Genomic DNA, 26,962 nt, shown 5'->3' with positions numbered 1-26,962 from the left:
TGGTGTGGATTTGTAAAGACATCAGTATTTTTCACCAGGCAAGTACGATTTTATATCTATAAAATTATTGGGACTCTGTACTTGACTGTAACTAAGAGAACCTCTATAAACTCTTACCCTGAAATGAACTCTTACTCTTAAGATCCCACCGGAGCTCTTACCCTCTCTCCTGTTTCCTCCTCAGCTCTGGCGAAATGTGGCTGTGGGGGCTGGGGACCACCGAACTGGGTGACCCTCTCCAGCAGCTGTCTCTGAGCATGGACCAGGAGTGGGGTGATCAGGTGAGTGTACCGCTCACTGAGACATGCAGACCACGCGAGAGACACATAGGGATAGTCAAACAAACAGGCAGAGATAAACGGAAATAATCAGTCCTTGCACCTTTAACTTGTATTGTGTGAGTCTGCAACAAGTTACCTAGCCATGTTGTAGAAGCTTCTTTCACTAAATGGCTGGATGAGATCCTCAGATCAATTAACTACTAAAACAGCTACATGGGCCGAATAACCTCCTCTGGTATGTAACTTTTATTATGTTTTTCACACTTTTCATTCTAAATCTCAAAGCACTTCAGAAATAGAGACGGACCCATTTCTTCCACCACTGCAGTGCAAAACCCGAATGGGTGAGAAGCAGCAGAGAAAGGAATTGAAAAGCACAGGGCGGCTCATGGCACGGAGGGGATGCTGCCTACTCACTGCGTGATGGTGTTGAAGACCATTGCCAGGTGCGCTAGGCCCTCCCATCTCCCCTGCTGGTGCAGCAGCTCCAGGGTGCGCAGAGTGAGGACACCCACCCATCGCAGGTCCACCACAGTGCCGTCATCCAGGGGCCGCGAGAAGTGTAGGCTGGAGTCTGCTCCCTCCGCGTCATCAGCCCAGGCCTGTCCACAGAGCGACAACTCAAGAACAGCACAGACCTCAGCCAAACCCGCTGTATAAAGTATGACTGGGAGAAATAAAGTAATCAGACCAACTACTGAATCCAACTCCCATCTTTAATATGAAGTCCTTTTATATAGTGCCTTTCAAGATTCATCAAGATCTTGAAACAACAAGATAAAATGTTTTATTCTCCCACTTACCCAATCATGTAAAGTTTGTTTAAGTTTGAAATGGTTTACATTTATTTTTTTTTCCAAATCTTTAAATTAGGCAAAGGAACAAGTAAAAGGTTGATTCCATGCTGACAAGAGAAGAAAGGAAACACACACACACAGTGGTTCCTTTCTTTTCCTTTCAGCATGGAAAAAACCTTTTACTTGTTCATTTGCAGCCTACGCATGCTGACGTAGCTGCCTACTTGAACTATTTTAAATCTGGTTGCTTTGAGGTGCTTTTAACGGTCTACTGAATACACAGGTTCACTGACGTTCTCCTAGCCTTGTACAGAGGGGTTTGCCATACCTGCTGTGTGCCGGGCTCTTCCTGAAGTCTCTGGATCATGTTCAGCAGGCATTCGGAAGCGAGAAGCAGCAGAGGGGTGAGGGTAGAATATATTTGCTCCAGGGAAATGGGGAATGGGTGCTCTGTGGTGCTGCCATGCTCCAGCATGCAAATTGCAGGGGTGAACTGGTCCCACAGTGTCCGGCACACCCACTGCAAACATGCCCAGTGCCGTCCCCGATGTGCCAACACCTGGGCATGGACATAAAGAATATTCTCTTGGGACTGTGAAATTTGAAACCTTTACAACCTTTGGAAGAAGCTAATGTCGTGCAGTCATTTTATTTACCAATATTTAACAACATGCTTGGTGCCATATCGCACCAATGTCTGCGTGTGAGAAGATGTGTGCCCACGAGATTGACTAAGAGGGCACTGCTGTACAACTCAAGTGTACCTCTGGGTAGGAGAAGGACATGAAGATCTTACCATGGCCCTCCTGAAGTGCAGTGCTGTCTTGCCGAGAGTGTCAAGTAGCTGTGCCTGTGAGACACTGTGACGGGCGGCCTTGAGCCCCAAGGACTGACAGCTAGAGTCAGTCTCATTGGTCATCTGGGTCCTAGGAGTGTCCTGATCACTATCCATTTCACTTTCTGTTGATTCGCCTCCACCCAGACCAACATCTACACAGAAACAGGGAGAAAATTCTACTGAGCAATAATTAATCATTCTAATTGCTTGAATTTGTATAACACTTTCAATCTCATGGGATTCCAAAGTGTTCTACACTTAGGAACTGATAGCGTGATGCACAGCAGTCATTATGAGTCAACAGTGACACTATATAAGTGATCAGGCAGGGACGTGAGAAGTGAGTTCATCAAATGAATTAAGGGACCAGATTGTATTTACCAATTGTAATTAATTTAATAGAACTCTTCCAGTAGTTTCTAGAGATATGCACAAACTGGAGAATTGCTAATGGAGTGATCAATCAGGAAAAAAGGAGTAAACCTAACCAAACTACAAAGCAATCTGCTGGCAACTTTTGTCTCTTGCATCCAAACCTCCATAGACGGCCTCATCTAGCAACCCTAGCAATGCTCTAGGAACTACCTGGCAGCTCAGTCTGTCAGGGTAGACTACAATACTATTCCAAACAAGCTCCAGCAATATCTAATCAGCACAAGTTACAAGTTAGCAAGGATTCAAACTAAATTAGACGGTAGGAGGCATGAAAATAAGATTCTAAGGGACAGTCATATTGATTTAGAAAATGTGGCATCACGGTGGCGCGGTGGGTAGAACTGCTGCCACACAGTGTGCCCTGTGCCCAAATCCTGGGGTGAATTTGTATTTTTTTCCTGTTTTCGCTTGGGTTTCCTCCAGCTGCTCCAGTTTGCTCCCAGTCATAATTGTATGTGTTAATTGGCTTATGGGAAGACTGGCTGTGGTGTGAGTGTGTGCGTGTCTGTGTGTGCCCTGCGATAAACTGGTGTGCCTTCCAGGGTGTATCCTACCTTGCACCCGTTGCTTGCCTGGACAGGCTGCAGTGCCATATGGCTATTCCTTTTATATGCAGGAAAACATTCAACTTCGGATATTCAGTACTATGCATTACAATTATCCCAGTCACTGAAATCCAAAAGTGGTGGAGATGAATTGAGAAAGGTACCATCTTGTCTACGTGGGACTGGTTTCTGGGGTGTTCTGGGGGCTGATATGGGGGTGTCTGGGGGCTCGAGGGCTTGTCTGCGGTGGATGACACTGCTCCATCTCACGAGTGTGCCAGCATGAGGAAGAGAGAAGAGCACAGGATCCAGCTGGCCATAGCTGCACACAGGAAAGGAAATATGTTTCAACACTATTCATCAAACTGTACTAGCAGCATACAAGAGTAGATTATTTTATTATTATTCTAAATTTGCGTGATTAAAATGATTAATACAAAAACCGATTCGCCTTTTAAAAACTTTTCTCTTAAACACCTGACAGTGGGTATGAAAAAATATCAATTTCTGAAACAAACAAACAAACAAACAAACAAAAAGAAGTGATTCATTTTAATGATCATTATGATATTTTCAGGATATTATTTCAGTCCGTGTGCTTCTGGGGGCTAGAGCTATTCTGTACCTGACTGTGTTACCACTCTGCCTCTGTTCCAGGTTCCTGCGGAAGAGGGTGAAGTGTGCCAGGGCCAGGGTGGCGTTCAGCTGGCAGCGCCAGGGCCATTCATCTGAACAGACCTGTCGGAGCCGCCGGCGTCGCCGGAACCCCCGAACAAGGGGTGCCAGCAGTTTCAGCAGAGTCTCTACAGGGCGACACTCCCTGTGCACATTCAGAGGGACAGAAAGGGCACAGGTGTTAGAGGAAAACACAACTGCGCGCTAGACAAGACTTCCACTAAGAGGCTGAGAGACAGAGGAACTGGTACATAAAAAAAGATATGAATATACCAAGATATACATGAGCCAGATACCGCATACCAGAAAAAGTGAAAGTAAAGGGTGAAATTACCTTCCAAAACTGTGTCCATTTTCCCGGTATTGAGCCAATACAACTACATACATGCAGGACACCTCAAGGCTTTTTGCACTGCCTGCTACAAAGCAGTGAGAGTTCAGTGGGTGGTGATGGAAAAGAGAGAGAGATGAGCGACAGTGTGGAAAGAACGTGAGTGTGTGCTGTGGGAGTGTGGAGACCGCAACAGTGATGATGGGGTCTACGGAAGGAAAGCAAGAAAGTCTTTGACAGATATATGCAGAGTCATCAATGGGACTGTGCAATGTCAGAGAACATGATGGATAGCAGGAGCATAGAGAGCTGTACCTCACATTGCTAGGTCCCTTCGGCATAGCCAGCTGTTTGCGTTGCACAAACTCCTTCTTTTTCTTCTCACCCCAGTAGGTATTGGCTGGAGGGGCTTTGGGTTTCTACACATACACATACAGACCCATGTTAGCAGCAGCAGTCTAATCTGAGTGGGTCAAGTGGATTTACCCAAAAACGAGGACTTTTCTTGATCACACTAGGAGGAGTAGTAAGGATAATGATAAATTAACTTAAGAAAGGTTTCAGGCTTTTAAAAAGGTTTAATTTATATTACACAGGCACCAACATGATAACTAGATTCATTTCTTTGGGAACAGACCTGGACGGAGGACTAGTTAAAAAAAAAAATCAATGCAATGATTCCTCAGCACAGTGACATTTGTGGAGCAGCCCCTCTTGCTGAGGGGGATCGTAGCTAACTCTGGGTGAGCTCTGGGGTTCTAATGCAGGTGGCTCTGATCGTGTTCATTGAGTGTAAACAACATTCACTTTGTGATTGGAGGACTTTCCTGTATGGTTTACAACCTTAATGTGAACCTGGCATGAGACATTTCAAATCCACAATCAGTAAATTGATTTATTTTAGGCAGCACAGAGGTTTCCACACATAGAAAGAGGCAGGGTGTTCTGATTATCATTCCTACTGAGCCTTTAATGGCTTCAGAGAACAAATATTTGGCTTCAATAGTCAATAAAGTAACATTATTTTAGCCATGAGTTGAAGACACCTGTAAAACCTTAAGTACTGTAGCTCGAGCCAAGCATCATTCAGAAACATTAAAAAACATACTAAAAATATTAAAACACAAGGTGTATAGAACCATCTCAAATTAAAATGTGGTTGATATTATGTTTATGATGATTAGATCTTGGGGTTAATGGGGCGTTTCAAGGCAAGACCGGCAGGAAGCTTTTTTATAAGGGAAATTACCTTTTGGCCCTCGAGGAAAAGAAGATGCAAGCAAGACAGCTGAAACTGTTTCTGCTCATCACCTTCTGCTCTGATTATAAAGGAAAAGAGCAGAGAGCTACTCATGGCGGTCATTGTAGTGCCCTGTCCCTCTGGCACTCACCTTGCTGTACTCCGTCACAGTGGCAGTGTACCTCTTGAGCTCCACACCGCCACCTCCCTGTCCCCGGCTCTCACAGCCCCGAGCCTTCTTCATGCCAGTCAGTGACTCGTCACGCCTGCCAAGGGGTAGTTTTATGCACAGTGGAGATTTTCTTAAGCACTTTTTTCAAATTCATGAAATCCTCACATCGATCTCCCTTTTTACAATCGCCTCTTCAAACAGGTACAAGCAATTTCCATATATCGTAATAAGAGCACTAACACAAACATAGCTAAAAGATCAATTGAAATAATTGTTTTAATGAACACAATTTTACAGCCAGGCATTTTACAGAAGCAGTTTGAGTGAAGTCTCTTGCTTAAGAGTACAACATTAGTGCCCCAATTAGGACATGAACCCTCTACCTTCCAGCGGCAAGTCCAGAGCCCTATTCAGTACCCATACTGCCATCTCAAGTAGTGCCTAAATTTGTTAGGTCCGATATAATAGGTGTGTTTGTGACTGATAGCCCAGCTGGTGTTGTTCCACATTCAATTCAAGCATAAAAATTTACTTAGACCTCGTTAAGTACAGATTGAGAACAGCATCTGAAATAGTAAATAGATTAACCCTAATGCTCTTTTGCCACTAGCTCATATTCCTATTAATCATTGTATTAAATTCAATGTAAACGGATTCATAGCCTTTAATTCTGGTAAACACTTTTCCTTGTGACATTACATGCAATCATTTATGTATTTGAAAAATAATTCTAATCACCTTATTTTAAGAAATCAGTTACTTAAATCACCCAGCATTGTTTCTATGTAAACCAATTTCAGATATATTATATACAGTAGAACCGATCAAGACTAATAGACTTTTTTCATTAATAACACAATAAATGTAATTAATTATGTCATCAATATCATTAATCATGTCATTGCATCCTCCCTGCAAGCTTTGAAACCTAGAATCAACACAAAAGTTACAAATAAAAGATCTGAAAAGCACAAAAAAGCAACAAAAACAAAAGGTATGATGGGAGGTGAACACTAAGTACATACTGTAGAAGTCAATGTAGCAATGGCAGGGATGGTAGATACAGTAAATGTAATTAGGTCCTTTGACAAGGTCTCTAAGTCAGTAGAGTTCATTATACTGTAGGTTTACAGTAATTAATATTTACATACTGTACAGTACCATGTGTAAAGGTAATGTAGTGTATCTTAGTGACAACATATATTGATGGAAAAAAGAAAGGCAACATTTTCTGGAATTAGAGTACTATAGTTAAAACTTATGTGTTTTCACAAAAAGTTGTCAATTTGTTTTAAGCCCTCTGACCAGCAATACAGCTTGTGCAGTGAGGTATTGCAACTTGCCAATCACACGAAAACTCGTTAGGTGCACTTTAACCCAACGAGGTCCAGGTGGAACAATGCCTGATCAGGCCACCTTTAAAAAGGCCTTAATTCAAAGCTTAGGTCACTGCAAGAAAAAGGCCACATTTAGTCAGTTTTCTGTGCATTCCATAATGTCTCTAATGTCACCAGAAGCAAGGGAGACGGCTATTGGCATGCTGCAGGCAGGCATGTCATGTGCCAGCGTTGCCAGTCACTATGGAGTAAGCCGCTCCACTACATTCAAACTGTCTACATGTTTACTTGCACATTGTCTATTGTTTGTTTGTACATTGTCTTGATGCACTGTTTGCACTTTGTTTTGTTTTTTACACTTGTTTTACAATCGAGAGACTTTCTGTAAGTAAGAATTCCATTGTACCAGTACCGGTTACATATGGCAATAAAGTTCAAGTTCAAGTTCAAGTTCAAGTGTCTAGACTGCAGAGAAGGTTTCAGCAGACTGGCAGGACAGATGACCATCCAAGATCCAGTCGCCCTCGAGTGACCACACCAGAGCAGGACCGACACATCAGACTGGTCCATCTAAGAGATTGTTTCAGATCTGCCATCTGTACTGCTGCTGATACTACTGGCAGACACAATGCCTGCATCAGTGACAGGACATTGGGGCTCCATGCTACTGGTTTTAGAGCAAGGCTCTCTGCTCACACCTCCTAGACATCACACCCGACTGGCTTAGGCCAGACAGAGGCTGCGATTGACTCATCAGCAGTGGCATCAGGTCCTCTTAACAGATGAGTCACTCTTCAGCCTGTTCCACCCAGACAGGAGGGCCAGAGTGTGGAGGAGGAGGTGTTGCGCTTCTTTTTTCCATCAATAAAAATACAGTATATTGTTCCGTTTCTTTGTCTCTTCTTGGGTTTTGTACCCTATCTGTTACAGTATGTCCTGTTTACATGAGCTCACCTGTTAAGCCAGCTATTGATCTCCAGGCCCCAGTGCAGGAGCAGGTCTAGCTGATCCTCTGCCAGAGCTCTCTGCAGGAGCTGCACTGCAAATTCCAGGAACCGAGCCTTCCTCTTAAACTTCAGCACTGAGGGAACAAAGACATGTGAACTGGGGAAGACTGTCAGAACATCCAACTGCTAAATTAGTAGGTCCGCTAGAATCAATTGCCCAAGCAGTTTCCATTTTCTGTCCAGCTTTGTTTTCTTCAGGGTTAAGATTTGGTCTAAGATGCTGGTTAATAACCTAAACTACATTATATTATAGAGGTGGCTAGAATGATTATATTGGGCTTTAATTAATATTATGTGATCATTCACCTTTTCAGTTAAAATTGCTTAAATTAAGTGATTCATCTGCATAACTTTAAAGGCCAAATTTAAGAGTAGTTCTCGTTAAAAAAATGTTTAATTAAACTGAAAAAATATTAATTCACAATACTGTCTATACATTTTAGATGCACTTATTTTTAGGGAGAAAAACGTACATCCACTGACTTTTTGCTATTATTACAACATAGAGCACTAACATAGGTTAACAGTTTACGTTATCTTTTGAATCTCCATGAAACTGAAACAGAGACATATAATGCTTCTATTTTATACATTGCAAAGTAATAGGACAGGATCCCCTTGTACCTTCTTTGTAGGCAGACTTCAGCTGATAGGTGGCAATGACAGAGTACAGGACTGAGGGCTCTTCCTGGCCTGTCAGCTCTAGAACTCCTGGAGATCAATAAAGGTTATTGTAGGACAGGGTTAAAAGTCACAGAAAGTACAACATTATTTTATAGAAAAATGAACACAAATTACACCACGAGAAGTATTTAAGAATAAAAATATAGATTTCTCCAAAATCTACTCATTGCTACTACGCTGTAGTCTAAATTATATACATATCAATACTAGTAATATTTTTAAGAAATTATTTTTGTGCAAGCTCTTGTACAGCTGTGAAGGCAACTAACACAAGACATAGGCTTTTAGGGTCTTTTATCATTTATCCATCCCAAATTGTCCCAAAACTATATTCTAGGATATACAGTAGGTCTGACCAGTCCACGTGTAAGCTACACTGAAATACCATATGTATCAGACAAGAGCATATTTACTTAAAATAACAACATAGATTATAAAAGAGTAAGTCTGTATATTTCAAGAAATCTTATTTAAAGATGTTGAATTTCAAAAGCATATCCATCTATTCATTCATTTTCTAACTACTTAATCCAATTCAGGTTTGCGGGGGACCTAGAGCCTATCCTGACAAGCAACCAGGGCACAAGGTGGGATACACCTTGGGCAGGATGCCAGTCCATCGCAGGGCACACACAGACACAAACACAGACACGCACACACTCGCACCAGGGCCAATTTTCCCAGGAGCCAATTAACCTACCAGTATGTCTTTGGACTGTAGGAGGAATCTGGAGCACCTAGATGAAACCCACCCAAACACAGGGAGAACATACAGTACAAACTTTACACTGATAGCAAGCAAGCACCCCAGGACTCCAGCATTGTGAGGCAGTAATGCTATCCGCTGCACCACTCTGCCAACCTGTTCGAAAAACTCATAAAGTATTTTTAATTATCATTATCGGTTCTTCCATGATATTGAAGACCACAATTGGTACAAGTACAAGTTTTTTTTTTTAATGTGGAAGAGCAGTGCTCTGTACAGGTGTGAGGAGGCACTGTCACCTTTGTTCCAGCTGTTAGTATCTTGGTGCAAGATGGTGCCCAGTCTCCTGGTCTTCAGTACGCTGGCCTCCAGGGCCTTCAGCTGTTCGTTCATCTCCTCTTCGGGCTGCATTGCTGCTGGCCTCTTCTGTGATCTCTCCCTCTGAGCCTGTGGGTATTGCGGTTACACTCTTATCCAGAGCATATCATGTTTAAGTCAACAGTCTAGCATGAGTTAGAGAATGATTTAGAGAACAATTACATCCTATAATACAGTCATGTACATGCAAACATGCAAATTCTATTTCCTTACACAGCTGTGCCATTTAGCATTTATCATTAAAGATGGGTGAGACGTGTTTAAATAGCACCTAATGATTATAAAGATGGTTAAATGAAAAAAACTACATGAACTACTGCTAGAATGAGCAAAAGGCAGTGTGAGACAGGAAGACTGCATTCCATCCTGGAAAGTAGGCAATGGCTACAATTAAACAAAGAAGGTCCACCCGTTAGGGGATTGTGTCGAGGAGAGAGAGAAAGGAAGGAGCAAGAGGGAGACTGTACCCCCTGTTCCTCAGCAATGGGGGGTTTATTCTGCACCCCCAGGGTGGACCCGCTGCTCTCTGTGGACTCCAGCAATAACTTCTTCCCCATGTCAATCACTGCTGAGGCCAAGCGGTACTCCTGACAAGACCGCAGCACCTGAAGGGCATCCACACACACAGCCATGGGGTCAGTCTTTCTTTCTTCATAGTTTTTTTTTTAAACTATCCGTGCTGATCCATCTAACCACCTTTATTTCTTCAATACCCAAAGTCCCAAAAGTTTGAAAGCAGCTCCTTTCTTAGCCCTTCCATGAAATCAGGTTTAAGAACCATTTCAGGAAGATTTACTTAACATACTGTAAAGAAATAACACTCCAATCAAAGAGAGGCTCAGAGATTTCCCAGATATAGTAAATTTAGCAACTAAAAACTCCAATAATGAGGCAATGCATAAGACTTCACTGCTTTGAATTGCTCAAAATTCATTGATTACATGTCTAATTTATGGATGTAAGTCAAAAGAGTTAAAAAACTTTCAATGAGATGCTCATTGTATTACTGTATGAGAATATAGTAATTATTAGCAGCTGTTATGGTCACCCTGTAACCTACTGTAATATGAGAATATGAGAAGATATGCTTTAAAATATTACTCGATTGGCTGACTGAAAAGGCTCACTAAAGAGAAGGACACAGACTGGTATTGGTACCTTGGCCGTATAGTAGGTCATACATGCTACCATGTGCTGCAGTGACTCCTGCACAGGCACAGAGCGTTTCTGTCTAAACACTCCGGGCAACTCCTGTAACACTGCCAGGCACTTCATAAGCACCTGCAACACCAAAAAAACAGTGTCCCACATCTCGGTTTACACAGGCGTACAGCTACAATATGCCTGGAACTCTACAGGCCAATACAATCATGCAGAGTTATGAAAGCTTCACGTGAAGATTTGTCCCAGGCTACTGCATTTAAGAGGAGGTTAGGGTCGCTTCTAAAGAAAATTATTTTTTTCTTACAGTATCAAGGAAGAAGAGTCTGTTACAAACAAATAAGATACTTATTCTAAAAATATTTATTAAAGCTTTAGCTGTTTTCATAGGGACCATATGTTTTCATATACACCATTTTTTTCTTCTTTTTTTTTTCAAGCAGTCAGTTTTGTGCGATTATGTGTGAACTAAAAATATTAATTTATTGCGTTTTTACCTCCATGCTCCAGTATGTCAATTAGCTGCGTCATACACGACGGTTCAAGGCCTGTATCTGTAAACAGAGCTATGAAGATGCTGTACTGTACCTCAACAACACTATCAGATGGGATCCTGTGGTAGATGATAGGGGCCAGCAATCCATAACATTCCACAACAGCCTGTAGGGCGACGCTGCTGTCGTTCAACCACAAGGCCAAATCCAGCGCAACCAGCATTCGCTCACACTCCGCCAGCCGAGCCACCTGCCAGCGACACAGAAATGGCAAAAAAAAACAATAGTTAAATTCTATCTATATTCTCTTATATTCATGGGTTTAAATAAGCAACCACAGCTACAGTACACCAGGAGCATACTAACATAACAGTACCGAGTACTGCTTATTTCTACAGATTAAGCAGTTGTAGAACAGATATTGATATAGTTACATCACAGAATCAGCGCTAATGTAAATGAGTACATATACAGAAGGCAACAGTACATTTTGTATTTTGAACCATAGTTTATATCACAGTCAGAGGTATATCAGTAATGCCATACTATAAATGCCTCAGACAAGTGCAGTACTTGTAAGAACAGAAAGACCTGACTACTACTCCACATTGCAGAGATCAAGGGACAAGACTTGGAAAAGGCTTTATACTTTACTATAGGAATACGTTGTTTAATTTGAGAAGACAATAGAAATCCAAATGCCCCTTGAAAGGTCACACCAAATCATAGCTCAAAACAGTTCTCCTTGCAATGTGCAATCAATTTGAAAACCTGATTTAACCCCTGCCTGCAGCCAGCCCCTTCACCCCCTGTACCTGTCCCCAAATTAGTGGGCCCCCATCACACAGTGAGTCACAGAAGAGCTTCCCTTCATGGACACGGACGTCCGTCTGCATGAAGATGGTGCCGAGGAAGAGCTGGAGCAGGAGAGGGGAGGCCTGGGTCAGTGCCTCCGAGACCAACCTGCAGGTAAAGAGGTCAGCACTGAGGCAGAGACATGGACGAGAAGTGAAACGGAGCAGCTGACACAGGACAGGAAGGCCGTGGTTAAGCACACAGCACACAACTGGAAGAGAAATGGGCAGGCACAGCTTTTGTTTGAAACAAAACACTCTCCTTCACTTGACTCATTAAAACTCAGCGAAAACAGGAAAGTGGACATGCTGAGTATAATTCCCACACCTGGTCTGGGTGGGCTGCTGTGCGCCGGCCCCAGGCTCTGGAAGTCCCTTTGCCTCAGGGCTGGTGGTCTGTGTGAAGTGCTTCCACAGCACTCCAGAGGCCTTCACAGAGAGAGGGTAGTGCCCAGTCTCATAAGCTGCCTACAATACACACAACATACCACAGACTGTAAGGAATGACAACATCTAAATACACCTATAAGAAATTACTCTGAAACAACAGTTTTGACTTATATTTATGGAATAGGAAAAGAAGCTTTTTACAGCTTATCATGCTAATACTAATCACAACTGCCAGCACCACTTTCTCAGCAATAAAATGCTTAGCTTTAAATAAGTCCTGTTTAAGATGGCACAAATACACATGGTTTCAGTGATTAGATGACAGAATTGTGCAGTCTACACGTGACACAGTTTTACATGTATTAAAAAATATATAAAATAAAGATCTTACAAAACCCGATACAGCTTTGGTCAAGACTACATTCTCAGTGCTGACCACTCGATGACCTTCTGACTAAGTGACTCAGGAATCAGTGTGCGGAGGGATAATTAAATTGCTTAAGTCATGTTTCTGTACCTGTGCCAGGTGTGCCCAAGCTGTAAGCAGGGGGAGGGGAGGGGATGCTAACACAGGCCTAGTGCTCTCTCCAATGGCATCTCCAATCATTTTTCCACTGGCATCATATGCAGCCACAGCGAAGATGTACTTTTCATTGGGCTCCAGCCCTTGTACTCTCAGCACACACTCCCCTCCAGCAGGGACCTGACAGACAAGGGCAAATCAGTGGAATGAGCTATTTTCAGGGGAAAAATTAAATCATCTGTCTTCATTCTATCTAAAATGAAATACACTGTAATTTAATCACCTTAATTGACTTTTAGTAAATATACTTTTTAAGTGTCTCTGAAACCTGAAAGCCCACTTTTATGTTATTAAAATCTAAAATAATCTGTTCAGTTAGATTTCAACTTAGGTTTTCCCATATAAAATACATTACTGCACAAATATACAATCCTATTTATGCTGTTTTTATGCAGTTTTATTTCTTATAATAATTTACATAACAGTGTGATCAAGTTACCAAAATGTAGTTTTGATCATAAATGTTTTTGCATCACCTCCAGTCTGATTGTCAGAGCAAAGGCCCCATGTACAAAGAAGGGATGAAATGAAGGGACAGAGAGAATGAGAAACAAAAGCAGCACCACGCTGGTCCTGACCTGCTCTCCTGTGCCTGGTAGATGGCAGTCACTCAGTCGTGCCTTCAGATTGCTCCCTGTTGAAGTTCGGCCGAAGATGAGGTACCAACACACCTTGGAGGAGGGGAACGGCACACTTGATCACATAAACAGCAAGGCTTATTGTTAAAACTACAAATGTGCAATTGCAAGTCCACTTAAGTTAAAGATTTGGATTCATTAAATATAGACATGCAGATTCAAATCCCAGCTTTACTTAAGAACCCTATTGGCACCAAAACCTCTGTCCATTCAGGTTCCTTCCACAATTCATGCTGTTGCAGGAGGGAGAATTAAAGCAACTTTTTACACATGCATTTGTCTGATTTTCCTCTAATACATGTCTTTAAATAAATCTTGAACTGGCATTCCTTTCCTCTTCCAATCAACTAAACAGCAGGACAGGGAGCTGGTGCTGGGCATCAAAGACCAGGGGGACAGAGCATGACGAGGAATGGGTCAGCCTTCCCTCCCTCCGGTACCTGCTGGGCTGGGCTGTAGGGCGAGGGCATGAAGGTCATGGAGGTATACGTTCGTGATAACAGAATGGGGGCTGGCGGGACCCCATTCCTCCATTCCTTCCTCCCCTTCTGTACACTGTTCTCAATGAGCAGCCTCTTCTCCTCTATGTCTACCTTCTCTAACAGAGACACAGCTTCCTGAAATACACACAAAATGGGAACACAGAGCTGAAAGACTCTCAAAGGGACTGGACTAAATTCCTCTTTGGAGCACAGTTTCCAAGTTGATCTTTCTCTTCCACTTCATGGACGGATATACTGTATATTGTTTCCTCTTTCTTCTATCAGTGGAAACCTCCCGTTTTGCACATTTCAAAGGGTCCCAGGTAACAGCGCATGTATAAAATGAACTAAGCTGAGACAGAAGACAAGGCTGATTTTTTCTGACCTCCAGGAGCTTCTTGTTTGCAGAGCTGGTCTGCTCTTTTCCTGAGGAGCACAAGGCCTTCTGCATCAAGAAGAGAGCCCTGCACACCTTGTTCTTCTTTATTTTCTCAAGCAGTGTAGGTTCTGCAGGATTTGACAGACACCATCAGCAGAGTCACCATGATGTATGATAATCATTTTAAACAGAGTATAATACATGTATGTGTATTTATAATACATAACAATAATATGTTAAAATATTAAACAATACTGTAACTTCTTCACAAGTACTGTAAGTGGGAGGCATTTACCATGATAAACTATATCGAGGATCTGCCACAGATTATAAGAAATTAAATCCAGGCAAACCTGGAATTTAGTTAAGACGTTGTGAATAAGGCTTAATTTGTTGGTGTTTTTTTTAGAAGAAAATCACTGCCATCTTGTGCTTTCAGTGTAAGTTAAATCGTGATATTCAAATCCCTGTCCATGAAAAACTACATTTAAAACCATGAGACTAATGTGCAGGCTATGAATCAGATTATGGAAGCATGAGAACTATGCAGTAAAGATGTAATCTTATTCTTGTTTAGATCATTAAATAAGGAGGATTTGAGAAAATTTCCACACTCAAGGTGTATAAGCTATACAAATCTCTGACTGCTAAGAAAATAATACTCATGTATGACCTTCGTGCACTTCATCCAAATCCCAACAAACAATTGCTACAAGACTGAATTTTGCAATCCTGTTTGTGTTTAGACCTTAGCTATATTATTATAGTTTGTATTATTATAGCTTATCAATATTACTAGCCTCCTGAAATGCTTTGTACAATTAAGATTTTGAAATAATGTGCTTAGAATTGTATCTTCTATGTGATGTTTGCTAAGAAACAAAAACTGTATAATGATTAAACAAATTAATCAAATACATCTGTCTTTTGTAATGTCGTTTTCTCCCATAATGTCAGTTTTTCTCTGGGATTGGTTTTGCTGCAATGAATAATTGTCCTCTTTACACTGCTTTCTTTATGATACCAATTCAGCTTACTGTCAGTATCAAAGCCTGACCCAAACTTGGTGGACGACTGGAAGGGGACTGCATTTAAGGATGTCACATTAATCTACATTGTCTTGTCTTAATTAACCTTGATCAACATGAAGGGATATTATGAAATACATTGCATATTAGCTGTAAAATAGTTGAAATTTAATAACATTTTTATATTGCCCATTACTGACGGATATACTGTACATAATCTCTGCTAATAGTAAAACACCAGTTTGTGTCTTACCTGTTACAGTACTGTTAGTCTGATGTGGGTGCTCCACATTTACAGATAACCGCACTGACTTGATGCTCTTATTATCCACATGCTGGAGATCTGGAGGTGAAAGGAAGACCTTGTGAGACTAACCTTTGTGCAAACATCTGTTTTATTCATTCTTGTAGTATAGGGAATGTGATTTTTTAGAAATACTCTGTTGTGTTCTATGATAAGGTCAGAACAGTTGAAAATTGTTTTGGTTTTGTGGTAAAAATAGCTGATATGCTGTTTTGTTATTATAGTGCAGAAATGAACTGCAAATCAGGAAGAAAAAATTTGTACTCAGGGAGAACTAAAGAAACTGATAAAAGACTGACAGGGAACTTTGTGAGTAATTCTGCCATGATGCAGTGAAGAAAAAGCATAGTCAAAAACAGTGCTGATGAGACAGAAGAATTCAGCTCACACAAAATAAGAGAAGAGACTTACCCTCTCTGTGTTCATCAAATATGAATACTGGCCTCAGTTATTAAACTGAGACAGAAAGAAGAGTGCACAATGAGCAAGGCACTGGAATGTCGATGACTGGCTGACCCTAGAACATACTCACTTGATTATTAATGTTATTATACAGTGAAGGCCATACTGACCAGATGAGATGTTGATGAGCTTAATGGCAATACGGTGCTGTACACTGAGAAGTTCCAGGTGCAGGTCCATGGTGAAAAGCTGTAGTATGTCTGGGCTGCAGACTGTCCTAAATGAGCTGCTGTGGCCATCTGACACTTCCTTGACTGTGGACCTCATACACTGACAGTCAACATGGAGGAGAAAAGGCCAAATGATATAGAATGTCCACAGGTCATTATGGCATTTGGAAAACTAAAATAAATGGATGAATTTTCCCAATAATTTAAGAATTTAATACTATAGCAAACGTTTAAGTTCAAGTAATAGTACTGTAAATGTTTTTAGCATAAGTAAGTAAAATGTTTGCTTTTATAACGTAAGTAAATTTGCTTATTTAAGATAACCAGGACTATTTCCTTTCCTTTTGGCTGTAAAGTAGCGATGCCAAAAGGTGCACAAGTGAAAATGTGCAGCGTGCACATGTGCCCGCAGGTGTGCTGACGTCCAACAGCACCAGATCTGTCCTGACCTGCAGCTGCGTAGTGTCGGCAACGCCCACGGCCCCAGCAGGAGGGGACACTGCTCTGCCCCAGGTGACACTCTCCAGAGCCCTCTCCAGAAGATCGTAGGCCACTTGGAGCTGCTCCACTGGAGTCCTCTGTGACAGACACAAAGGGATCATCAATACTCTGGACTGGTCAGCAGTGCAGGTTGTGAAAACAAGAAAACGTCACAATCTCAGCAATGATAAATGCCGAAGAAGTCCTCACAGCCGAAAAGTTGTGTTTCCTTTCTTCTCTTTTCAGCATGGAATAAACCTTTTATTTGTTCCAATGATAATTTACAACGCATTTATCTTAAATTAACACTTCTACTTTTAGAAAGACTGAAAGCCAAAACTGTGAGCAATCTACCTTCAGAATGCCAAGTACATCGGTGGGGTCAGGCGGAGGACCAGCGCCACTGTCCTGGGCTCTTCCTAAAGGAACAGAAAGGACACACCCGCTGTCAATGGAATACATGCTGACCTACACTTTACAGTGCAGTGCGCTCATGTGACAGTATTCCATATGATTCAGTCCAATCTGCCCACAACATCATGCCAGTGGTAAAAATCTCATTAGGTGAAAGAGAGATGTGGTACATATACCTCTTCTAATAAGTTAAGTAATGGATGCAAAGGGGGAAATAGATTAGGAAGAGAACCTTTATATAAATTATATAACACAAGAAAAGAACTTGGTCTTGAACAGGAGCATCAGATTATCTAGGACCACCTCCAGAACAATTCTACCACAGGATCAGGCTGGTTTTTACTGCAATGCAGTCCATCTGTGTAAGATGTAAAAAGCACAGTGTGGCATCAGTCTCACTGTACCTGCTTTCCTCCCTGACTTGAGCGTGGAGTCTGCGCTGCTCTCCAACGCCACGGCCAGTCTCAGGGACAGCTCTGCCATGACTGCAGGGTCAGTCTGTGCCAAACCACAGCTGTGAGCTGCCTCGCTGACCAACCACAGGAGCCGCACCCACTGCACAACCAGAGATGGGGGTAGTGTTATGGAATGATCTCAGATCTCAATCAAGTCCCTTCCACTAATAAGTCAAATGCCTGGAGAAGTAAAAAAGTCTTACTCTAGTGCTGGGATCTAGACATAAATCAAACTTTGCTCAGTACAATACACCAAGAGAAAATGTAAAACTGGAATAATAAAACATACATTAGACAGTGTTCTTTGAAAAAGAATTATCCTTAAGGGGCTGGGGGTTAGTAGAAGAGTTTTGATTTAAAATGATTATATCATACACACCTATTCTGCCTTATATTTAAACTGTCAAGACATTAGTTTCAAAATGTAAACGCATCTATTCAATAACCTTGTAACACGTATTGAGGGCTCTAAAGCCACACAAAACAGTAAAACAATTATGTGCATCTTTTAAACAAAATCTCCAGTTACAGTGTAAGGTGTAGGTGTAAACTCCACACCTTGTCGCAGTTGTCCAGCTTGTACAGACTGCGGATGGGGTCAGAGTGTCCTGTCTGGACTCTCTGGAACACAGTTTTGCACTTCATCCACAGAAACAGCAGGATATCCAGCGTCAGGTCCAGGTCTGGTGCCATGCCCTGTCAAAAAACACAGTAGGCAACAAGGACCACACAAAACAAAATAAACCCAACATGCCTGTTTACTGGCATTATCTGTGATGTGCCAAATATACCAATTAAATCGACATAACAATAACAATACATATCGTGAACATATAAAAGTGACAGGTTCTTTGGGTGGGCATTAGAATTCTATTTCAGGTGGGTAGCTGCGTCAGCAAGCGTAGGCTGCAAAGGAACCAGTAATAGGTTTATTCCATACTGAAAAGAGAAGAAAGAAAACAAAACGGTTCAGGTGAAGAAGGCTCCACAGCTGAAATGTTGTGTTTTCATTCTTCTCTGTTCAGCATGGAATAAATCTATTACTTGTTCCATTGGAATTCTATGCAATTTTCATAAAAGGTAAGGAAACCAGCCGAGGCTGCATCCTATACCAAAAAGTACACCCTGCAGCTGAAGCAATTTACTGAGAGCCTACCAAAATGACTTTGCCTTGACTATGGAACAGTGAAAAATATAACCGATTTGTCTCACAGCACTGACCTTTGCCTGGACACAGACACAGGTATATAGAGTCTCTGCCAGGGCTAGGAGGTCATCAGACATCACCACTGGTCCTGAAGACCTGTCTCTCTCTGCTCATGCAACAGAAAACAAAACACTTTGTTACATACTGGGATACTGAGAAGGTGTTGATACTACCTGAGAAACACATCCAGTCACAATTTGAGAAGGGTTTCATGATCATAGTCAATTACTCTGACTCAAACCAAGATGTTATTCAAACCTCCTTGCCTCTCTTCAGTTGTAACTGTTCATATAGTCGAAAAGGTCTGCAATGTGAAGGGAGCTTAAGTAAGGACAGATGCAATAGTTAATTCTTGCTCACCCTGCCCTCCTTCTCCCACCACATTGCTCTCTTTCGTGGTATATTTGTACTTTTGTCCTGTTATTAGAGGCTCCATGGCAACCAGCAACTTCAAATCCAGTTCTTCTTTGAACCACATGGGGGCATCAAGACTCTGACAAAGCGAAGAGACAGTGGCAGGAGTAAATGACAGGGGAAACATGAGGCAGGACCCCAGGCAGGTGTTACAATACTGTCTTTGTAGGATGTCTTTAAATAATGGTGACAAAATATGAATGAGGCACCAGCAGATATATTTAAATTATGTTTTTCCTAAGCAGCTTTTGAACTACTCATGTCATCTGTGCTTATTGGTATGAACAGCAGAAGTAAAGTCCACTATAATTTAGTGGTAAAAAGGCAAAAAGTAAAAAAAGTTCCAGTGTTCAAGACCTCCAACGATTTGGCAGTGGTGTGGCTGTAGGTTATAAATCTGCTCACCTGCAGCAGTGGAATCATTAAGCTGGCAAGGGAGATGAACATCTCCCACTGCTCATAGCGGAACAGCAGCTTTACAAACTTGACAGCCCCTTCAACAGACACCCCATTTTCACCTGCACCCAACAATACACAGAAAAAACATTACCAGCACTGAATTTAAAAATGTATTCATCTTTTATATAACTTAAGAGATATCTTCATTCATAAAAGACTCAGTTTGTTTGAAACTCTAATTGTACTATTAACCCTAGAAGAAAAGCTTCATGAATGGTTTGAATAATGCACAACTAAAGAGGACATTAAACCTATTGGCAGCAAATTGGTAGTTAAACACCACTTGTGAACTCCAGCTTCAAGCCGATTTGTAAAAGAGAAGAGTCAACGAGATGGACAGAGGAAGAGAGAGACGTACCAGATGCAGTGAGCTGCAGGAGAGAGCAGGAATGTCTGATCCCGCTGATTGGCGGTGGCGGGCTCATGTCCTGTTCCCCCCTGTCAGCTGATCCTCCTCCTCCTCCTGCACAGCCACGGAGAGACAAGTTTAAACACCACAGGGACTTTTAATGTTCAGAGATGCAGTAGTGCATAGTCCCTGGAGTGGTTGCCTTTCTGTTTAAGTGTGCAAGTGTGTTATGGGTATGGGTAAACATCTGTGAGTGCAATCTACCTACTATATAAATGACGTATCATGAGTAGATTAACTGGTATATGATGCGTGCTGTACTGTATGTGTGTGGTGCACTGTACCAGCCAAGATGCTAATTCCAGCAAATAGCAGCTCAAGAGCCACCTCCTGTAGTTCAGGCTCTTCTGGAAGGCCTGTCTGCAGCGGCCGGCGCGTACTGTCCCCTAGTGCCTCCAACAGTGCCAGGAACTGTGCTGCACTGCCTTCGAACAGCTCCACCAACAACCGCTCTGAGGGTGTTCGAGGCCATGGCAGCTTGTGAGAGAGAACAAAACACAAAAAAACACTGTATAAAGAATTTTACTGAGTTAAAAGAAAAGCAATGCAAATTCACAGATTTAATGGAGTACCACAGGGATCTGTACTAGGGCCACTGCTTTTCCTAATTCTTCAAGTTTAGAGATCACACAAAACTAGGATAATCACTGAAAACTGTGAAAGCTGCAAAATACATTCAAAGAAATTAAACTAAATCCAAGACTAGCCAAACACCCAGCACACAACAGTTAATTTAGTGAAGCTGCAAGGTGCTGTATGCAGGCAGCAAAAACAAACTATAAATATGAAATTGGAAACACTGAGCTTGCAACTTAAGAACATAAGACTGATTACAAATGGGCTAGATGAAACGACTAACCTCCTCTCATTTAAAAGTGGTTTAATATGCATATTGTAGTTCAGGGGATTGAGGCAAAACAGTGTAATAGAAAAATCATAAAACAGACAACATCAAAGAGAAAAAGAAAGAAATAGATTAGATAAAGAATCAAGGAGATCAGTGAGAAGTTTTATTTGACACTTTCTGCTCAATTTATTTTTCTGTTCAATGCTCAATAAGTTTTCTGAGAAATTACGTTTTATTATATTATGCTCAATTAAAAGTAATATTTCAATATTTAGCATTTGGAGTTGTGCTGGGGGGTGAAGTATACTCACATTCTGTATCTCCTTCAGGTTACTCTTCAGCTTGGGGCGGAAGAGCCCCTTGGGTTTCCTTCGGGGTTCATAGACTGCTCTTTTAAACAACATCACTGCCACCTACAGCATCGAAGATGAAGAGCCACCCTTAAAGAAGAGCAGCACATGTCCTCCAATAACAAGAATCAGTTTCAATGATGGTTCTTATTCTCCATGTGGTATGAGTGCACTAATTTAAAAAAATAAACTTTTGCAAGCAGCTATAATTTTTGCTTAATTTGTGCACTGTAAGGACAGCAGCATTATACAGAAAGTTCCTGCAATTTTATGCATGACTTTTAACACAGAAGACCATTTAGTCCACTTTCTCCAAGCGCCACAATAACCAACTGTCCTTAACATACAGATTATAAGTAAGCTGTGATGTTTCGTTCTGTCACGATGCTTCTGTGCATCTGTTTAAGTTTAAAGTAACAAGTAGAGGCATTTCTGACTAAAACCTTTACAAAATTCTATATCTCATTATCATTCCCAATTTAGAATGAAACAGAACCAAAAATAGTAATTGTTTAAATTAATAGTGTCTCCCTGTATCCCATAATAGTTTTTTGAAACGTTCAAAAGAATTCAGTCTCTACAGCTCCAGACCTTGACAGTGGCTTCCCGGAAAGTTCTCTGCGTCTCAGGGCTCTGTGGCGATACACTCATCTCCTGCAGCTGGCTCAACTCGCTGACCTTGCCCAAGGCTCGCCGTGCAAACACCTACAAGAAAAAGAATGATACTCTGTAGATAAGTCACTAGAGAACAGATTCGCATTTACAACGATGAGCATAAACCAGTGAAAGAAAGAAAAGGGAAAAAATAACACAACAGGTTGTGAGAGGGTTAATAATTTCAAGTGCCAGGCAGAAAATGTGTATTTATAGAGCGGAGAGAAGTCTTATATTGAAATGTGGTTATGTGTGGTGTGCCGTATATGTTGTTTCACCTTTGGAAAAGGCAAATGAAAGTGACAGCTGCTGTCTTGGGAGGTGAAGTTTGAAAAAGATCCTACATCATGAATTGAAGGATGGTACAGAGAACTGCAAAAATAAAACTCTAGTTGGAAAGATTTTTTCCCCCCCATTTAAGGATCTTTCAATTAATTAAAACCACTGGAACATTTGTCTATTACCTGGACTTACCACAGTCCAAGGCTGAGTGCAAGGACATATGAACTACATTAGTGTGGAAGAACAAAGAGAACTAGAAAACAACTTTTTGATGATGTAAAGGCAACCTAGACTTTGACTCTAACTTGTAATTTATTTTTGAAAGTTAAAACACTATCCAACAAGACGCCTTAACTACAACTTGAAGAACCTCTGGCTTACTTTATCAGAACATTACTAAGGGAAGATTTTTAATTATTTTATTGAATTGCATAAATTAAGTGTGGATGGTAGTCAACATAATCACTCTTTGATTGATTCTTCTGTTTCAGTAACTGAGTGCACTGGAAAATTGAAGGGGCTCTTAATCTTGACTACATCAAACTGAAATGGATCTGCATTTCTGTTAAGTGTTAACCTATCATACCTAGCATTGACATAATGGGTGCATGTGTGTTGACAATGCTGCTCAGGTTATCTTTAAAAAGAACTAAACATGAAAGAAGAGATGAAGGGAAATAAGTTTTTTTTAGCATATTACAATCAAATCTTCCTTGTAAATCAAACTAAGAGTTAAAATATGGAACAATTAGTATGCTAAAGTTAATCTGGCTGCAGGAAAGAAGGTGACAATGGATAGTTGGATTTCTATTATGAGTTAAGTAAGTTCTTTGGAGATTGATTGAGATAAAATGAGAGAGAACTGTAAATCATCTTTCACAGAAATGTCAACCCTGTCTTCTTGAGAAGACATTTCCAGAAAGAAATTATTAGATACGTTATTATCAGAAAGACATCTTTTTAACCAAACCACAGAGAACTTCAGCACCATGGGCAGGACAACCATAGGCTCAGGGTGACAACTTAGTCTTTGACAGTGCAGGATCTTCAGTTAACCTCAGCTTAAACCACACTACATCTCTTCAATAATGAAGAGTTAAAGAAAGCGGCTCTCTGTCTCATTCTCTCTCAGTGGTTAAGTTGCATAAGGCAGAAAAGAAGAGCTTGTTCTGATAACTTTGCAAAAAGTAAGATGTTAAGGCAATCTGGAGTGAGGTACAACATGCATGTTTCAAACAATGTCTGATCAATGAAGTCAAAATAACAAATTAGTACAACTAGCAGCTAGTATAGAACTGGGAAAGAAGCACTTATTATTCTTATGTATGAGAATATTAATAAACAGGGTAATGCAATGAAAATGCAATGAAATCACAACCAACACTCTTTAGATCTGTCATTTTTTTACGTTTCCTACGGCCAATTGAAACCACAAACTGAGCTACTGCCCTGCAACACACCCCACTACATGCGGCTAAGTTGCACCAGACATGTCTCACCTCAGCCTGTAGCCCTGCTTGGCAGTCATAGTAGCACTGGCACACTGCAGCGTACAGAGTGGCCCTCCAGGGAAGGTACTTCACTGTAAGCAGGGGCACTGTCATCTCCATGCACACACTGGCCCATAGCAGGTACTCCAGAGCCTGGGCAAATCAAGGTTAGTATAATGAAAAAGATTTCATGGCACAGCCATTGCAAAGTAATGCACTTTTGTAATTACAGTAATACTGACGTGACTTTCATTGATCATAGGCATTTAACATTCTCTAACCACCATCGTGGCAATAATGAGATGGTAAATATTAAATGAACAAGGACATGTTTTTACAAAAACACTACTATGCGATACTTAGAAAAAAAGAAGTTATATATTTTGTTCTAATAACCCCCTTTAACACAATTGACGTTTTCAAAACAATGAGAGCAAAATCTGCAAATATGATTATGAGTACAAATAACCTTTCCATGAAACACAGATCAAGGGTGCAGTACCTGTGCAGAGTGACCCATTGCCATCAGATGTCTGGAAATGGTGTAGATGTGAAGAGAACCTGGCAAAAGGTATAGTTTGTTTTCAGTTACTGTACAGTAATATTTGATTGACAGTTAATTCAGCTAAATATTGTCTCATTAAGTCATCAAATATATCTATTTCTTCAAATAAGCTACTTATACAACTGACAAGGGCAAACTTATTCGTACTTTAACAAGAGTACAGACATAAGATAATTTAGTAGGTAGACACTACATAAGTAACAGTGAGGCTATATGACTGGGTGTCAACAGTGTCAGCCAGTCTCAAGAGCCCTGGTGAACAACTGTCTGTGTGGAGTGTGAGGTACCGTTGTAGAGTATCCAGCAGAGGCGCTCGTGCGACAGCACTGCTTGCATCATGAGCCTCAGGAAAGCCAGGATGTCCAGGAGCTTCTGGACTGACGCCTGACTTTGCAGCCTCCCCTCATTCTCGCTCTCCAGCTGGAAACTGCACAGACAGTGGCCCTGCAGTGCACGGAACTGAGCACACAACATGTGTCAAGCACACACATCACCTCACCGTCTCAAAGCACAGCTCACTGCTTTCTGCACACCTGGTATGTCATACAAGTTATCTCACCCACTCACCCACCTAATTCATCAAACTGTATTATGTTTTAATGACAGTCAAGCAATGTGACTGTTTTGCTGTCTCTTAATCATTCACACACAGATGACAAACTTGTCTGTCATCTTATGGCTGTAAAGTACTAATCAAAGTCTTAACCAACCTGCAGCCAGCTGCCATGATACCATACTGTACATTCAATGGTCTATGAACAGACAGGTGAAAAACAACTTCAATTTTAAATAGGAGATAAAGATGGGACTTTACAGAAGTAGAACAATAGAACTAGGATCCAAGAACACAAATAGAAATTAAGAGGTGAGGTATTTAGGACTCACAACTGGAAGCCCTTCTTTAAACAGGGGGGTGATGGTGATCTTGAGCAAAATGCCAGTTGAAATTCCAGATCTCTCTTATTGTTGTGTTTTTATTTCACCGCTATTTTATTTTCAAATGTTTTTTTATTACAAAACTATACCTTGAAAAATTGAAGTTCTCTAGAAAAGGAAAGAGTTCCGAAGAACAACTGAGACTTATACATGACTTGTGCGTCCACAGAGGCTTTTGCTAGAACTGCTGCAAATAAACGTAAAAAATAAATGAGCCAGATTATCCTGAAGAATTTACAATGACCGAAGCCCAGTGAGTTAATACTCACTGTTAGTTTTGCGTTGTCAGCCTCAAAACCTCGCGGGAAGAAGATGTTCTTGAACTGGTTGACATCTGTGATGTCATTATCGATAACTGAGCTGAACTGCTGCAGGTATCGTCCATAGCCCTGCCAGAGAGCCATCTTGTAGAGCTAAAGAGACAATACACAAATCAAGCTTCTTCACCAAATCTTCCAGAAGCCAGCATTTATTAAAAGCCGTAAGAAAAATGACTAGATTATGCTTCCTAAAAACGATAAAGATGAACCAATACCCTTACTCTGACCTTTTATTATAACAGTAATCACAATAGTCCACTGCAGGTTATTTGTGGTTGCCCAAACAAACATGTACAATTTTACATTAGAACACACAGTAGCACACAGTTCATCAGATAGCATTTAGACTACTGTATTTAAGCCACCAAAACCTACAGCTTGAGAGACACTGGAAAAAATGTCAAGGCAGGATCTCAATAATTTAATAATTATGAATGAATAATTATAGAAATATAACTCAAACTGCAGCCAGCATGTACAGAACGTGATCAAATGTTCCATTGATATGTTCATGAATGAATGATTCTCAATGTAAATACCAGTGGAAGGTGAGAATTACATTCTAGAAGCAAAGATGAAATAAACATGCTTAATTTCTTGTCCTTGGATAAAAAAATACAAAACCTGTATCTGTGACAGGAGAAAAGTGTCACTACAAAAGTAAACATTGATTGTGTCTCTGAAATGGGATGTAATAGCTACAATGTTATTCCTGTATATAGCCAATAAATCTACAACAGTACAATTCAGTATTTGCACAAAAGCAATAAACATGTGACACTGGTCATCCTTACAGTTCTTCTATATGTTGACAGACATTTAGAAATGATAATCCTCCTCAAACAACACTTCCCATTTTAGAAAGAAAGACATAAAGAACATCAGTACACACCTTGATGCGGTACAGAAAATCTGCAACAAGCAACAGATTCTCTTCAAAATAACAGGCGGGCAATCTGGGCTTGTACTTGTTCCATATTTCAAACACATTCTTGGACCTATCAACACAAACAAGGATAAGACAGCAACAGTATTTTTGTTATTGTTGAAAAACTGAAATAAGCTTTTTTTTAATTTTATTTGCTTCACCTCTGCCCTTCCATTTGTCAGTGTACAGTACATGGGTTTCCAAGGTTGGGCAAGGAAGGCATGAGTACCATTGGCGACGACTACAGGGATTTGAACCCTGGTCAGAGCATGCACAGTGGACAAGCCCGGTTTCCCTGCAGGGCAGAGCACTGCAGCGTCCTGATTTCAGATGGAGATGATGTCAGCTTTGTAACGCGCTCAGCATTCTGAGTGTTGAATC

The 26,962-nt window shown here is 41.0% G+C and overlaps 1 protein-coding gene across 4 annotated transcripts in view; it reads right to left on the bottom strand.

Moving 5' to 3' along the window:
• The window catches only part of cfap54 (cilia and flagella associated 54), a 50,282-nt gene that overhangs the window by 21,395 nt on the left and 1,925 nt on the right, over window positions 1–26,962 (bottom strand). For 3 of the 4 annotated variants that reach the window (XM_088645750.1, XM_088645752.1, XM_088645753.1), the window contains exons 2-39: window positions 26,546–26,651; window positions 25,603–25,746; window positions 24,685–24,856; window positions 24,335–24,393; window positions 23,842–23,985; window positions 21,998–22,111; window positions 21,368–21,469; window positions 20,494–20,686; window positions 20,159–20,263; window positions 19,747–19,859; window positions 19,288–19,420; window positions 18,942–19,033; window positions 18,279–18,416; window positions 17,670–17,820; window positions 17,206–17,270; window positions 16,821–16,949; window positions 16,312–16,471; window positions 15,689–15,778; window positions 14,414–14,535; window positions 13,987–14,163; window positions 13,487–13,579; window positions 12,843–13,028; window positions 12,264–12,403; window positions 11,897–12,044; window positions 11,176–11,331; window positions 10,585–10,707; window positions 9,894–10,031; window positions 9,348–9,495; window positions 8,283–8,369; window positions 7,606–7,732; window positions 5,294–5,408; window positions 4,218–4,321; window positions 3,522–3,716; window positions 3,061–3,218; window positions 1,875–2,068; window positions 1,407–1,637; window positions 699–883; window positions 162–297 (exon numbers count right to left, since the gene is read on the bottom strand). In XM_088645750.1, coding sequence (XP_088501876.1) covers window positions 162–297; window positions 699–883; window positions 1,407–1,637; window positions 1,875–2,068; window positions 3,061–3,218; window positions 3,522–3,716; window positions 4,218–4,321; window positions 5,294–5,408; window positions 7,606–7,732; window positions 8,283–8,369; window positions 9,348–9,495; window positions 9,894–10,031; window positions 10,585–10,707; window positions 11,176–11,331; window positions 11,897–12,044; window positions 12,264–12,403; window positions 12,843–13,028; window positions 13,487–13,579; window positions 13,987–14,163; window positions 14,414–14,535; window positions 15,689–15,778; window positions 16,312–16,471; window positions 16,821–16,949; window positions 17,206–17,270; window positions 17,670–17,820; window positions 18,279–18,416; window positions 18,942–19,033; window positions 19,288–19,420; window positions 19,747–19,859; window positions 20,159–20,263; window positions 20,494–20,686; window positions 21,368–21,469; window positions 21,998–22,111; window positions 23,842–23,985; window positions 24,335–24,393; window positions 24,685–24,856; window positions 25,603–25,746; window positions 26,546–26,651 — 5,173 coding nt within the window. The remainder of the gene's footprint in view (window positions 1–161; window positions 298–698; window positions 884–1,406; window positions 1,638–1,874; window positions 2,069–3,060; window positions 3,219–3,521; window positions 3,717–4,217; window positions 4,322–5,293; window positions 5,409–7,605; window positions 7,733–8,282; window positions 8,370–9,347; window positions 9,496–9,893; window positions 10,032–10,584; window positions 10,708–11,175; window positions 11,332–11,896; window positions 12,045–12,263; window positions 12,404–12,842; window positions 13,029–13,486; window positions 13,580–13,986; window positions 14,164–14,413; window positions 14,536–15,688; window positions 15,779–16,311; window positions 16,472–16,820; window positions 16,950–17,205; window positions 17,271–17,669; window positions 17,821–18,278; window positions 18,417–18,941; window positions 19,034–19,287; window positions 19,421–19,746; window positions 19,860–20,158; window positions 20,264–20,493; window positions 20,687–21,367; window positions 21,470–21,997; window positions 22,112–23,841; window positions 23,986–24,334; window positions 24,394–24,684; window positions 24,857–25,602; window positions 25,747–26,545; window positions 26,652–26,962) is intronic. The other variant, XM_088645751.1, reaches the window with a different exon arrangement.

The sequence above is a fragment of the Lepisosteus platostomus genome, chromosome 9, assembly GCF_059453375.1.
Source record: "Lepisosteus platostomus isolate fLepPlt1 chromosome 9, fLepPlt1.hap1, whole genome shotgun sequence".
In the NCBI taxonomy this organism is placed as follows: domain Eukaryota; kingdom Metazoa; phylum Chordata; class Actinopteri; order Semionotiformes; family Lepisosteidae; genus Lepisosteus; species Lepisosteus platostomus.
Note: the sequence above shows the minus strand (reverse complement) of the source record. Positions and strands in the feature narration are given on the sequence as shown.